The sequence below is a fragment of the Ptychodera flava genome, chromosome 17 (genome assembly GCF_041260155.1).
Source record: "Ptychodera flava strain L36383 chromosome 17, AS_Pfla_20210202, whole genome shotgun sequence".
Lineage (NCBI taxonomy): Eukaryota > Metazoa > Hemichordata > Enteropneusta > Ptychoderidae > Ptychodera > Ptychodera flava.
In genome coordinates this window covers 5,364,706-5,379,098 of record NC_091944.1, presented here as the reverse complement: position 1 = coordinate 5,379,098, position 14,393 = coordinate 5,364,706, and the positions used below count along the sequence as shown (strand labels likewise).

At 37.4% G+C, this 14,393-nt stretch overlaps 3 protein-coding genes across 8 annotated transcripts in view; 1 reads left to right on the top strand and 2 right to left on the bottom strand.

Annotated features, from left to right (window-relative positions):
* The window catches only part of LOC139116563 (P2X purinoceptor 4a-like), a 92,213-nt gene extending 78,963 nt beyond the window's left edge, over positions 1–13,250 (top strand). Inside the window, exon 7 of the mRNA XM_070679159.1 lies at positions 13,070–13,250. Within this exon, the coding sequence (XP_070535260.1) occupies positions 13,070–13,250 (181 nt within the window). The remainder of the gene's footprint in view (positions 1–13,069) is intronic.
* Positions 1–14,393, bottom strand: part of LOC139115229 (uncharacterized) — a 211,995-nt gene that overhangs the window by 141,482 nt on the left and 56,120 nt on the right. The gene's annotated exons all lie outside the window — the stretch shown is intronic.
* Positions 2,566–9,819, bottom strand: LOC139115223 (uncharacterized). Of its 6 annotated transcripts, none has more exons than XM_070677176.1 (6): positions 9,551–9,819; positions 8,541–8,640; positions 7,136–7,184; positions 6,345–6,483; positions 4,850–4,935; positions 2,566–4,624 (listed from the first exon to the last, which is right to left on the bottom strand). In XM_070677176.1, exons 4-6 carry the CDS (start codon positions 6,469–6,471, stop codon positions 4,481–4,483), a joined length of 357 nt encoding a protein of 118 aa, XP_070533277.1. In that variant the 5' UTR covers positions 6,472–6,483; positions 7,136–7,184; positions 8,541–8,640; positions 9,551–9,819; the 3' UTR covers positions 2,566–4,480. The 6 variants fall into 6 exon arrangements, with proteins under 6 accessions (XP_070533277.1, XP_070533281.1, XP_070533276.1 ...); XM_070677180.1 differs by lacking the exon at positions 9,551–9,819 and adding an exon at positions 9,194–9,305; XM_070677175.1 differs by lacking the exon at positions 7,136–7,184 and having other exon boundaries at positions 2,567–4,624; positions 9,551–9,816.

Genomic DNA, 14,393 nt, shown 5'->3' with positions numbered 1-14,393 from the left:
ATTTATGACTCGCCACAAAATATCAGCTGACCCTTGACGGACGACCTCCAAAACGACGTAATTAGGGTCAAACTGTGCCTGCACTTGCTTTCTGTGATAAAGAATTGTCAGCATGATATCGACAAACATGTCAATATAATATTCAAATCAGCGATTTTAAAAAAATAACATGTTTAGCGGCTGGATTTTGGCATTTTCTTGTCGTAATTTGGGCCTCTAGCCGGCCCGGGGAATCCCATGCAGACCCCTGGGGAAGCCCATCCAGGGACCACATACAATGCTTTATGGGTAGAGACAGCTGACTGTATCCTAGTAACGAGGCAGTCGCGTCCATTTCAGCACGCATTTAGCAATCGCGTCGGTGCGAGGGCAGTTGGAGATCGAGAAAATATTTAACCTTGCTTTTGTCTCTGACGGTTTTTTTGTACATGTCGTGAGTAGTGACAATCAGTTTTTGCTAAAACACCTCAGTCTGTCATTGATGAATGATGGCGAAAACAAGTGGCGGGCCACATCAGGGATCAACGCGTGTGCTGATGGCGGCAACCATGTTGGCGTGGCCACGTCACGAATTTCTGCGATGATGTTATCGACTAGTTTATACGTTCTCCACGTACATGAAGCCGGCGTTGCGTATTTACTCGGAGACAGCTGTTTTCACATAATTTGTAAACGTGTAAATTTATTCTCATCTTTAGGTATCAAAACATGGTAAAAACTGTGAACCATTCATGCAGTTGTTAGTTGGATATATGATAGTGACATCCTCAAAGATATTCATGTATTTTCGTTATTTTTATGTGCAATTTCTACGTCGATTCGCGTCATACGGGCTAACCATTGAGCTATCCCTGTGATGCTGAAACAGACTACGCGAACCCAAGCCGGGCCGAATCATTTCTTGCGCATGCCACAAGAACGGTTGGCATGACGCGTAACCAAACAGACTTTTGCACGCGAACGTGTACGCCAACGCCAATGTGGATTCTACGTGTTCACGTTCACGTAAAACGTGTAGCCGAACCTCTCTAATATCGTTCGTCTAACTGCGTTCATTTCGATATGTAAAAGTCTTCGTTGGCTCTGGATATGCTAAAGACCGAAACGGTGAAGTTGGTTGGCGTAAATAGCCGTTCAAAATCTAGCAGTTTGGGTCTTTTGCCCACGTGACGTGAGCTGAAGCCTTGAAGGCTACACTCGCACACCACATACACATACCGCGAGCCAGTTGAATCATGCTGAGCGCGCGCGCTCGTGGAAACATGAATATTTATAAGTGCAAATTTGCATATTCATAAGAAATTTCTTGAGCCTCACCTTAACATACTCGAGCATGTCTTTATGTACTCTCGATTATTGATATCAATGTACTTGATTAGATTAGGTGGTAACAAATGGATGTTTCGCCGAAATTGGATTTTGGAATTATACCAAAATGTAGATTCACTGTACACGGGAGTCTATTAGGAAAATAATTTTTTCCAATACAAAACTCAAAATCTGTGTATTTATAGACATTTGATAATTCATTTAAAGTACTGAGCCTAGGATGGTTAAAGGTTGATATATATGTGTGCAAGAAATTTGATTTTGGAATTTCACCAAAATGCTGATTCACTATACACTGGAGTTTATGAGAAAACTAAGAATAATTTTTTTACAATGCTAAACTAAATTAATTTGTGCTTTTATAGGTGTTTGATAATTGATATAAATGTTCATGATTCAAATAGGGTATTTAAAGCTCAGATGTTGACAACAATTATGATATTGGAATTTCACCTAAAAGTATTATTTTCATGGTACTAGTAGTCTCAGTACAGGTACACTGCAAATTCTTCTAGCTCTCCGGCAAGCTAAATTCGTGCTAAATTCGCACCGGTTTATTTGTCGCTGAACGGATTGCTTCATTTTCCCTAAATTGGCTTGCTTTTTGGTTTGTTTTCAGTTTGCCTACAGGCCACTTGATTAAACAGACTGGCAAGTTAACAGACCACACAGAGTGTAGGACTCGGTTTGCTGGCAATCCACTACATGTATCTAAAAAGGCTTGAATTTAGACCAAATTCAAAAAAACATCAGTTTACAGGCAAGCCAGGTCTTCCTTGTTAGACTGGCATGAATGTGGTTTGCTTGCAAGCCATCCATAATACTTTTGTGGTCTGTCGGCAGGCCAGGAGAGCATCCAGTTTTAGGTAGGGCGGGGCTGGGTGGGGGAAGGAGGGATATGGTGCTGGCATGGAGTGATTGGGCACTAACGACGCCTTTACTGTCTATTGTCCTCTTAGAGTCAAATTAATCCTCTTTCTATCAGGTTCCATAGACAAAGCTTGGATATTAATATCACTTAGGAGAAAGAGGATTAAAATGACCTAGTCTTGATGTATATACCCAGTACACTAAACGCTGACAAACTGCATAATCCTGTAAGAAACAGTAAAGAAACCCCAATAAAATGGCATTTTGTCCAGTGAAAGAGTTATGGTGGTAATCTGTGAAAGAAATCACACAGAGAAATGTCTTCAGTGTTATTATGATTATTATTGATAAAATGAAAATTCCCGACAAAGTTTTACAATTACGGTAAATATGACTTGACAAACCTTTATGCTAATAATAATAATAACAATAATAATAATAATAATAATTTGAATATATATATACGTAAGCAAATAATAAGTGTAACTTGGTACGAAATAAAATACAGCAAAACCTGTGTTATCTCAACTTTGCCTAAATAGAACAGTAAAACTTTAGAGGTTTTCAAGTCCATTGCCTATCAGCACAATGACAAATATTCCTAAATATCATTTCAAAGATTTCCAGTCCAAGTGGAGATAGACAGGTTTTGCTGTATGTGGAAAATATTTAAAAAACTACAGGACTCTAAAATGAGAAAGTGCTGATGAAGAATTTAAAAATATACAGGCCAACAGTTCAATGAATGGCATAAAAAAACATCTGATTCCAAAACATAGTGTCAATGACACTTTCAATTTAATCTAGGTCATTCCCAGTGACTAGAATACATTAAGCCTGTCAAATAAGTAATTCTGAAGAATAAATTCTTTGAATTGAAACTGAAAACATTGCTTCAATGACACTTGGCTCACATTTGGTTTGATGTGACAGGCCAGAGTGAGTATATTTAAAGTTTATTCCTGAGAACATGCATACCAAGTTTCAAAGTAATCAGATGAGCAATTTCAGACCAACACAAATGATAAAATGAGTTGCTAAAAATTTATATAAGAAATTATCCTCATCATATCAATATGACAAGTATGGTTATCCTCAGTGATTTTTATATAAAATAAAAACAATTGTGAATAATGTTTAATATTTCTAGTGGCACATGCCAGATCAGTAAGTACTTGTTATGACCATAAAAACCATAGTGAGGTCATCCTTGAAAACAAAATCAATTTTAATTGCAATTGGTATTGGAGAAAAGGATCACAAAATATAAGCTGGAAAAGTATAAAAAAATTCAAACGAACATACTATGTAAGTGCTAGATTGCTGAATTAGGAGTTCCTGGGACTGGTGGTATACCAACAATATTTTTATCATAGGAAATACCAAAAAACTTGCTGATACACATGTGACCAACATTTGCATAAAAGTCAGAGTACTTTCAATAGTTAAAATATCTATTATCATGCTAATTTAACAAACACCTAATAATCCCTACAAAGCTAAAAGCTATACTTGAGAGCTGTCAGATAAACACTACGTGAGAAAATGCTTTTATGAGAAAGTAGCAAATTTACCAAACATTTCCTTAAATATTCAAAGTGGACAATTTCAATTAAGATTTTGAAGTAAGTTGAGCAATATAAAGAAATGCTAACACATATATATGTACAAATTTTTTGTACATTTTGACATTAACAGTTGATAAGGGCTCCCAAGGAAGCTGCACATTGACTTTGGAAGCTGTAAGACCAGCCATATCAGACAAGCAGCTGTCAAACCAAACACATCAGACAAGAGGCTGTTTGAAAACACTACAAAAGTCAGATAAAAAAATTGCATATGCAAGGTATTTGTCCTTTGATAATATCATAAATCAGTCATAGTCAGTGGCTTGTAGTCCAAATATCACATGGTGAATGTCATCTGAGCAGTTTTAGTGAAGACTAAATTTGAGGACAGACAAAATGAATGAGTCAGCTTATCTGATCAGCTTCCCATCTCTGACAGCAAAGCAAAAAAATAGTAAAAAAAATGAAAGTTTTCTTAATACTCCCATTGAGAAAATAGGCATACATACAAAGTCCTACTTTTGATGTTTCATGATTTTCAGAAGACATTGTCTTGCTATGACCAAATTACACATTTCCCATAATAGCAAGTCCTAACTGTCTGACCCTACCCTGGATTGTATTTTTTTCTTTAGATGTGAGCCAAAAGTATTCTAAAAACTGACATGCACTCTTTACAGCTCGAGCATAGTCAAAGTTACACAGGATATGCACTACCATATAAGAAAGGAGTGCAAGAACAAGATTATTGCTTCAAGGAAAATAACAAACTGCTTAACCTTCTCCTCATGCACCAAAACACCCAAACGAGGTAGTCTGCCATCTTTTCCTCCTTTCACAGAAAGTTTTCCAGTTTCCTATGAAGAAAGAATAATCATGGTAAAAAATATTTAACCAATATAAGACAAGGTTCTTTATAACACTCTGAAAGGCTTTGTTCTTAAATTTGTCCAGCATGTGAACACGGAGTTAAACCACTACTGTGGTGACAGAAGCTTACTCAAAAGTGACAAAGAGTATAATGAACATGACACAATATTATCAAGTTATTATGTTGAATTACTGAGAGATATCATACTTACATCAACAATGGTTACAATCTTCCCCAGTGCACTTTGACCTCCAAAGGTGATCTCCAACACTCTGATAACTGCCAATGTTCTGATCCCTATAGGGAAAATGCCAGAAATATTGTGCATTATATGTCTTATCATTAAAATACAGTCAAACCTGTTGATGATATTACATAAGTCTAGCATATTGCATGTCATTCCATTTTAAATTTCAGGTGCATCTGACTCAAAATTGCATCGAAATGTAAAACAATATAAGGTAATAGAGAGTCAATGAATCATTGACTGTACAACTATGTACTACAGCACAATATTCTACCCTACTCAATACTGTACTACTCAATAACAAAGCAAACATGGATAGATTTATTGCGATGCCAACCTTTCCAACTTTAAAAACATAGGGCCAAAGTCACTGAAGCTACTATAGACATGGATACAAAATTAAGTATTTCCTGACTATATGAAATCATCTCACTAAGGTCATCCTAGGGACCTGTAAACCAAATATTAAAGCTGTCTGACCAGCAGTTTTGAAAAACAAGTGACCCAACAGTGGACAGAGGTATGCCGTGTTATGTAAAGAATAACTTTTTGTGACACATGTATTGATGTAGAAGGTGGATATCTTTGATAGCTCATTTCAGGATGGCCTGACCAAAAATGGCAAAATTAGCTGCAAAAATACAAAATTGAAGATTTCATCATAATTTCAATATATTACATTAAGATAAAGCCTAGGAACCTGTATACCAAATATCGAAGGCATCAGACAAGTAATTTTTGAGAAACACATTTTTTGACCAAAAATGGCAAAAAAATGCACCAAAAATACAAAATTGCAGATTTCATCATAAATTCAATATATCATACTTAGTTCATCTGTAGGAACCTGTATAATACACACCAAAGCTGTCAGACAAGTGGTTTTGATGAAATAAAGTTTTGATCAAAAATGACAAAAAAATTCCTTAAAAATATAGATCCTTGCATATTTCATCACAATTTGAACAAATCTAAATTGGGTTATCCCTAGGGACCTGTATACCAAATAACAAAGCTGTCTGACCAACAGTTAAAAAGAAGAAGATATTTTACAAAAAACGCCTTTTTTGGCACTAATTTGCATATTTTCAACAATGTCAAAAAATTGAAAAACTAGTTTCTCATAATCATATTTTCCATCTACACAACATATATCAAATCAGTAAGTACTGCGGTTCTCAAGATATTTGAGTGGACGGACGCCTCAGTAACGGACATAAATACATATATACATACATACAGACTGACACCAGACGGATACCCATCCCAATGGCTTCTATAGACAATAGTCTATAGTAGCTAAAAACAGAGACCTTGGAGTAGTGTCTATTCATTTATGTGTACATTGTTTATGAAACTTCCATTAAGGTACCAGAATAGCAATTTACATGTCATTGCTTTGCTGTCTATCATATTATGCCCGTTTTTCATGCTTGTAATACCTGGCAACAAGATTTACCTTTGACATCAATGTTTTGTAACAAGCCATACGTGATGAGACTGTCTTCAATTGCTTTCCAATCAGCCTGAAGCTCATCTCTGGTTACTTGTGGTGAATTTGAATTTTGCTGGATGATGTATATCATATCCTCTACAATCTGTACAGAGAATACGGATAGTTTTCAATCGGATTCGAACCCACACATACGGCATCAGTCGCCTAGCTGAGAGGCCAGAGACAGAACCAGTCGGCTAAATCTCCACTCCCAAAAAAGAGTGGTTCAATAGCCGGCTAAGTTGTTACATTTTTCTGACTGAGACCGCTCAACACGTTGTAGAGTTCGTGAAGCACTCACGCACGCATGCTCACTATCATACATCGCACATACACATCTTGAAATACATAGTATGGTATTTGGACTCTGAAACATTCGCTATAGTTCATCACTAATGAGCAATCACGATGATATTCATGAAGCAAAAGAAGATTTTGCCATACATATTTTTGTAAACATTGAAAGTTGACATGTAATTTCCCCCACAAACTTCATATACAAATGATGGCTTGTTTGAATGTTAACAGTATGTAAAATGTTTACCAAGCTTGCCATGGAGGCCCCTGGCACTGAAGTGTGAATAGTGAAATGTTTCCTGAAGAAAAGTTTGAGGAAAATGTATGCTTTTGAATTTGTGGTTTGTACTACCTCAATTTAAACTCTATGGTTCACTACTGAAGAAAGTGACTACAGGATAGAGCGCTGTGTGAGTGAAAAACATATTACAAAATGAAATACAAAATTAATTATATACTTATATGTCTTATTCTCCTCCTTCGCTTCTTCCTATCTTTAAAAATTATCTTTCCATTATCAATCGGGAAACCATTTTAGAAAATAGAAAATAAAGTTGATGGCATTCACTGTTTGATACTGAAAATGGTAAATATTCATGAACACAACGTGTGCGGAATTAAATCAGTTTTCACTTGAGATTGAATCCAGCTACTTTGAAACTGAAGATAATTTGACATTGAGGATATGTGAACATATTTGTGTAATGTCATCGTTCCTTATGGATTGTGAATGTAATTGACGCATTATAAGGCAGGTGTAAAACCAAAACATACATTGCACGCACAACACAGCCAAAAACTTATACATCGCGTGCATATCCTATTGGACACTATTTTCACTGGCAGCGACTGTATAATTACACAAATGTGTAAAAATTGTGCATTCCGGTGACAAGTGCCATAGGCAGCTACGCTTTGCGACACACTGCACATACACACACCTACACAAAGTATCATGACGTGTACTTGGTTTGCACACTGACACAATTTTGAACACTGGGTCCACCTGTTTTTTTAAAAGTTCTCATCCATATTGTGGCAGGCAGGTGTAAAACCAAAACATACATTGCACACACAACACAGTCAAAAACTTATACGTTGCGTGCAATCCTATTGGACACTATTTTCACTGGCAGCGACTGTATAATTACACAAATGTGTAAAAATTGTGCATTCCGGTGACAAGTGCCATAGGCAGCTACGCTTTGAGACACACTGCACATACACACACCTACACAATGTATCATGACGTGTACTTGGTTTGCACACTGACACAATTTTGAACACTGGGTCCAACTGGTTTTTTAAAAGTTCTCATCCATATTGTGCAATTGTGTATCAGTTATTTTGCTCACTTGTATGCAAACAAAACATTGTGCAAAGCTTCCAGTAGTATAAAAAGCGACCTAGCGAGCAATATAGCTGTGCTGTGTTTTGTAGAGAATAACTTTTTTTGACATATATTGATGAAGGTCGAAATCTTTGATAGCTCATTTCAGTGGCTGGACAAAGAAAGGCAAAAATAGCTGCAAAAATACAAAATTGCAGATTTAATCATGATTTCGGCAAATTTAGGCAAATGTGAACATCACAAAGTTTACAAAAATCTCTGTATGATAGTTTTTCATATTTCAAATATAAAGTTTGATTATTTGCATATAAATTTTATGATCAACTTGGATTAAACACAAAATAGGTTAGTTTAAAGCATGATCAATTATGATAACTGTTACAGTATACTGTAAATATTGGATTTAGATAGGGTGGCCTATCATCTCTGAGAAGATTATTCATTTGATAGAAGACACTCACAGAATACACAGTATAATACATTGCTATGGTGAGAAAGGAATTAAACCTTACCTTAACTTTCTCTATGAACTGCAAAATGGCCCTTCGGCCTAAAGGTTATTGACGTCATTCCATTGTAAGGAAAGAAAATCAGGCCCATCAATCATTTGATCTGCAAAAGAAAAATAAAATTAATTTGCTTTATCATGTTGACCAAGTTTGAACACATGAAGTCTGAGACACTGAACCTTATGACTACGCTGGCAGTAATTTAATCGCTTTTGGCGGGAAAGAAAGACGGCAAATGACTCATTGGTTACAGATAAATCTTGCGAGACTGAATTAGAATGAAGTGTAAACAAGGGACATCTGTGTGAGGAGCAGATGAGAGGGTTTCATATGTTCTACCATAACATTTCTCAGCACTGTCCAAGCTCTGCATTACTGACCGCAGAGCTGAAATTGTTGAGGAATAATCACCTTATATAAGTATTTCCGCTGCGTAGAAAATTTCCTGCCGTGAAAACAGTAAAACGTATAGTATAGTATATAGCAATGACGTTTGAAAATCAAACACAGGGCACACCATTTATGCGAACCCAATCGTAACTTGATACCACAAGCGGTGCGAAAAAGAATTTTGGCGGGTAAATCTCTTCTAGTTGAAGTTTAGCCGAGGTTGAATTTGATTTTTGTTAGCCTTCTACTCACATAAACATACCTACACAATAATTTTTGGCAATATGAATTAGTATCTTATAAAACACGACTTATCTTCTCCCCGTCTGTCTTACTGTGGTGGTGAAATGATGTATGAATTCCTTCACAGAATTACCTTAGTCATGGCCTCTGCTACACAATGTCGATGGATATGTAAAACGGTGACATGAAATGTTAGATATATATAACAGCAGATTCAAAGACGTTTAAGATCATGTTGTAGTCCCAATTAAGTTCAGCTGAAAGTTGCCCATGCCTTGACGATAAAATGATGAAACACCCAACATTTAAGGAAACAAGAGTGAGAACACTGTAAATAAGACCGTGGGGCCTGTCATGTAGGTCGGACGATCGTGACTTACCGTTGAGAATTTTCAAGCTGAAGCTCTTCCTGTGACATGTTAGCGACATGCTGGCTGTTTAGTCCAGAGTTGGCCATTGTCTTCACCGTATACCGGGTACAAAGGGCGGGCGGATAGTTTTGAAGAACACAGTCACTGTCCTGCGTCCCAGTGTTGAGGCACCCGCAAGTGAAATAACAACTGAAAGGCGCGGTCCATCGCACTTGTACTTGATCATGTTTATGAGAGCGGATGCAGGGTCAAAGGTTATGAGACGCTCCCACACAAGGCCGATCAAAAATGTAAAGTATCATTATTGCCATATTTTTCTCTATCTTATTCACACCTGAACGTTGACACTCATTATCGTAAATATGAACATTTTCTCATGATGATTTCAGGGGTAAAAGTATCAAACAGTGGAAAGCAAACTGGGCCACGTATATTGACCTCTTACCCTCTTTACATATTCGTGCCTCCGCCCCTCCGTCCCATGGCAACATTGAACGAAGGTCGAAAAACTTGAAAATTAAACTTGTTGTGTAATTCAGTGTGTAACTTGGAAATGACATGCAAACGTGGCAAGCATTCCTGCTTAAAATATGACCCTATGTGCGCAATCGTGCACGTTCCATTCCAGCCACCGCGCTCATGCATACGGCAGTCATAGCAACGTACCATCGTCATTCTCTGCCGCACTTCGAATACGCGCTTCATAATTGCGGTAAATACAGCCCGCCCGTGGTGTAACTTGCACAAGGTTTGTAAGCATGGGGGGCCAGGATGACGAGATTATTTCTTGAAAGGGGTGAGCAAATTTGAGGAAGGTTTACAAACTCATTACGTGTGATAACATTACTTTATTGATGAAAAACAGTAATGAAAGGGGGCAAGATAATACAGAGCGGAAGTTCAAGTGACGGAACTGCAAGTAAAGCCAAACTTCTGTGCGATACTTTTAATCCTCGGTCCCTCTTCCCTAATAGACGAATCCTTCTAATCTCATATCCGCCATAGCTGGCTAGCCATGCCAGTCTACTATCTCAGCGACGCGACAGAAGTTTGTTTAACTCTTTTCAGTCTTTTGGCACAAGAGAATTCATCTCTAACAGCACGATCCACATGAAGAATTTTTTTATTCGAAAAATTTAAGTGTGACTACAACTAATATTGTTTTCATTTTGATCTTTGAAAGGTCTGTAATTTCGTATGCTGCTCTCACTGCATGCGCTGCGCATGTACTAGACCCACCCACATCAGTTGAATTTTGACGTAAACGCTTGACGCTAAATCGTATTGATTGTTTGTCTTTTTTCCGAGATTAAATTCAAACTATATTTTCTCAGAGCTACGTTTTCTTCACCCGGGAACTGCATACGCTCTTTATTAGTAAATTCAAACCTTGATGAAGACTTTTTGTCAGTTTAATTGGGCTCGGAAACCGTCTCAGTGTTTGCTTTGTGCGATCGTGAGGCAATACAGTTCTCATAGTACTCCATGGCGTTTGATGTCGAATGACTTTGCTACTCTCCTAAACTACGCTAACCCGTCGGGTTTGTAGGCACCAAAAATTACTTGCCCGGCGATAAAATCTGCTAGCCGGTGAGCTCTGGGTAGTGCATTTGCTCATCCTTGCATTCTAATACCATTCTGAACGGAGTACTCGGGTCGCTTCCAGAACCCGGAAGTAACAGTGCAGAAAGGTTGTCGCAAAGGTTGTCTGAGTGATCGATCCAACCAAACCGTTTTTCGGGTCGAAAATTTGAATTCGCATGCATGGCTATATAATGACTATCAAATAAAAAATCGCCAAATGAGTTTTATTCGCACTTTGCGAGTATGGCTCCTATTGTTATGTTTGCAAACCAGGGGGCAATCCCGCATGTCATGAAAAACGGTCAAAAAATCAACCGCTGCAGTGGATAATTATCTCTAATTCAAGATGGAATAAATTCCCGCCAGATCATAGAATAGCTTTAGTTTGTCAACAAACCAATGATGACCAATTTTTGGACAGTGATCTTGTTGCGTTGAATACAAACCATTAATGTCGCCTCTGGTCAGTGCCTTTCACAAACCATAAGTTTTCTGGTTAAGGTATTAACCAGTATTTCATGCTCAAAGACACATAAGTTTGCCCGCAAACCTAATTGGAATAAATATTAGACAGTGTTCTGAAATTTCAATCCAGAAGAATTGCAGTGTAACTGTTAAATAATTTCCTGACAAAACGTGCTATATCTCTAATATGTAAGTAATAGGAAGTGTTCATTGCCCTCAGTGCAGTGAGCTTGATTTACAATAAGACAAGCCTCAGAGTTGTCAAGTCAAGATGTTCATGTGACAGATAATTATAATTTTGTTCAGATTTACAGGTGAATAACTTCAGAGAATGAAATCATGCAACGAATCATTTTTTATCTCCCAGAATATTTGAACACTGAAACTGCTTTTTGACGGGGGACGGATACTTAGAAAATTAAGTGACCCCCCCCCTCTGAGCTGTTGGAAAGATACATGACCCCCCCCCTTGCAGTTTTCATATTTGAGGTGACCCCCCCCCCTGGATTTTGTCGGCCCACCCCCCGGACATAATAACTGAACGCTCCCTTATCAGTCAGAGGCTGCTAAGCGCTCATTGGCTAAAAATTCTGTGATATCACCCTATATGATTTATTGTGGCTACATAGTCTGGGTCACAGTGGGTGCAATTGAACTGAACTTTTAGGGCTCGCCAAGATCGTAAGCTTGTGATATTTTGAAAGCCACGACACCTCCTAGAATATTAGAACGAATGTTTCGATCTTTTTGTTGCCTTCCCTTCACAAAGATATTTGAAAATATTCTAAATAAATCGGGATAAAGTACTACAGATGTCAGGCGCTAGCATGGTGAAGTCACCCTTGCCAGCCGTTGGCAACTTCCTTCGGCGTCGTCGGGACAGCACGAGATAATGATTGACAAGTTTAAGTTACAGAATCCGTATGTCTGATTGGTTACGATGGCATTCGTTTGATCAAAATTTCAACCTGATCGGATTTATGAATGATAAGAAAGTTTCCAGTAAACATTTGCATATTTCCGGGTGATCGATGGGCCGTTTTACTCAAGATCGCGACAACAATTTTGCAATCCGCGACTATAATTTTGATCCATCATCATCAATGAAAAGAAAGAATACTGTTCATGTGATAAATATTTAATCCCATGAAATTTCTCTTTGTTTGACTTCAATGAATAGTCGTGTGTTTTCGCGGAGCCGCACAACAGACGTCAAACAGAGAAAAATTTCATGGGATTGTATACAAATACTTTCTAATATCCTCATTCGGAATATTTATTTGCTGTCTAGATGTCTTCTGTAGTATTGCAACCATAATATCTGGTGTGCGAGTATCTACTTTTGTCATGAAATGCAAATGTTGTAAAGTACCATGCAAGATAATACATAGATTTCTGTCATTCCTTCAAGCTACAAGTTTCTAACCTGTTTATAGAAAACAGCATTTCCCATTCTTTTCGCATTTTTAATTTCTCCAGACGTAACATTTTAGAAAGTTCAAATGAAGCATTCCTCAAAGAGTGTATTTATAATTCACGCGATCCAGATTTACAATTCTGCCCGAAATTTCGTCTTGGCGATATTGTTAAAGAAACAGGAGAAGATTTTGAAAAAATGGCACTAGAGGTGAGTACCAGTTATCCAAGCCTTGCCTCTTGAGGTGATTACCGGTTATCAATCTGTTAATGCCACTTATTGTAGTAATACTGTCATCAGTATTCTCTGTGTTACCCTATATACTGGCACTTTTATGCTTATGAGTAAGCAAGGATAGTATGAAAATCTCCAACGGTCAAGTTCATTATTGAAGCAGTTGGCAATACTATGACAATCTTACATCATCCTTGAATCAAACATTTGCATCTAACTGTAAGACGAAAACATTAATGTGGAAGGAGCTTGGTATTTGGTCCTTCAACAATCAAACAAACTTGATACAGAATGTGGAGATGATTTCACGTAAGTCATATACTGGGCAGCTTATTGCTTAATGGCTGTAGTCTTAGAATTACTGAGCAGTAAGAAATTACCAATCAGTAAATTTTTTGCCAAGTATCATTTTTGTAAACGATATTCTAAATCATTATCCTTGTTGCATTATACTTGTACATCATGGGTCTTCTAACCTGAGGTGCATGTGTACGACAAGTTCATTTGGCATAGTTACTACAGGTACATGTACCTCCAGACAGTTCCAATCACCTTGACATATATGAGTTACATGTATATATTGGTGAGCGAATGCGTTTGGTGATTCCATGACCTCTTAGAACTAGCAAAACAGTAAATAGTGCTGCAAGCTAGACTAATTGTGTTCTATTTAGCCAATAAAATACGACAGCATTAGTATCCACTGGTTGTCCCAACCTCCAAGCACTGGATTTGCCAATCTCTGTGTAAGTTTAAAATAATGAATTTAAATCTGAGACAAATAAGCCCCTGTACATTTCCGCGGACCAGCGTTCTATACCCATGATGCTTTGCGAAACTAGCGGCTTCTAGAGTACCACTTTGAACGTATCGCCTATTCTTTACAATAGGTCTGCTATAGCAAGAGTCTTTTTTGCTTGTTATCCGACTTATTCTGTCGAAAAAGGTAAGCTCATTAGTGATTTTGTATATGTCACTCGATTTGAAAACTGTTGAATATAACAGTTCGCCAATTATTTACTGTTTTATGGAAATCTGGAGGAAATTTGTGTCGTTCTAATTTATTTACACATGCGGATGTTGATCACAATAATCGGCTGTTTGTTTTGATAAGGGAATTCACGCAAAGGTATACAATAATATTACTGCCGT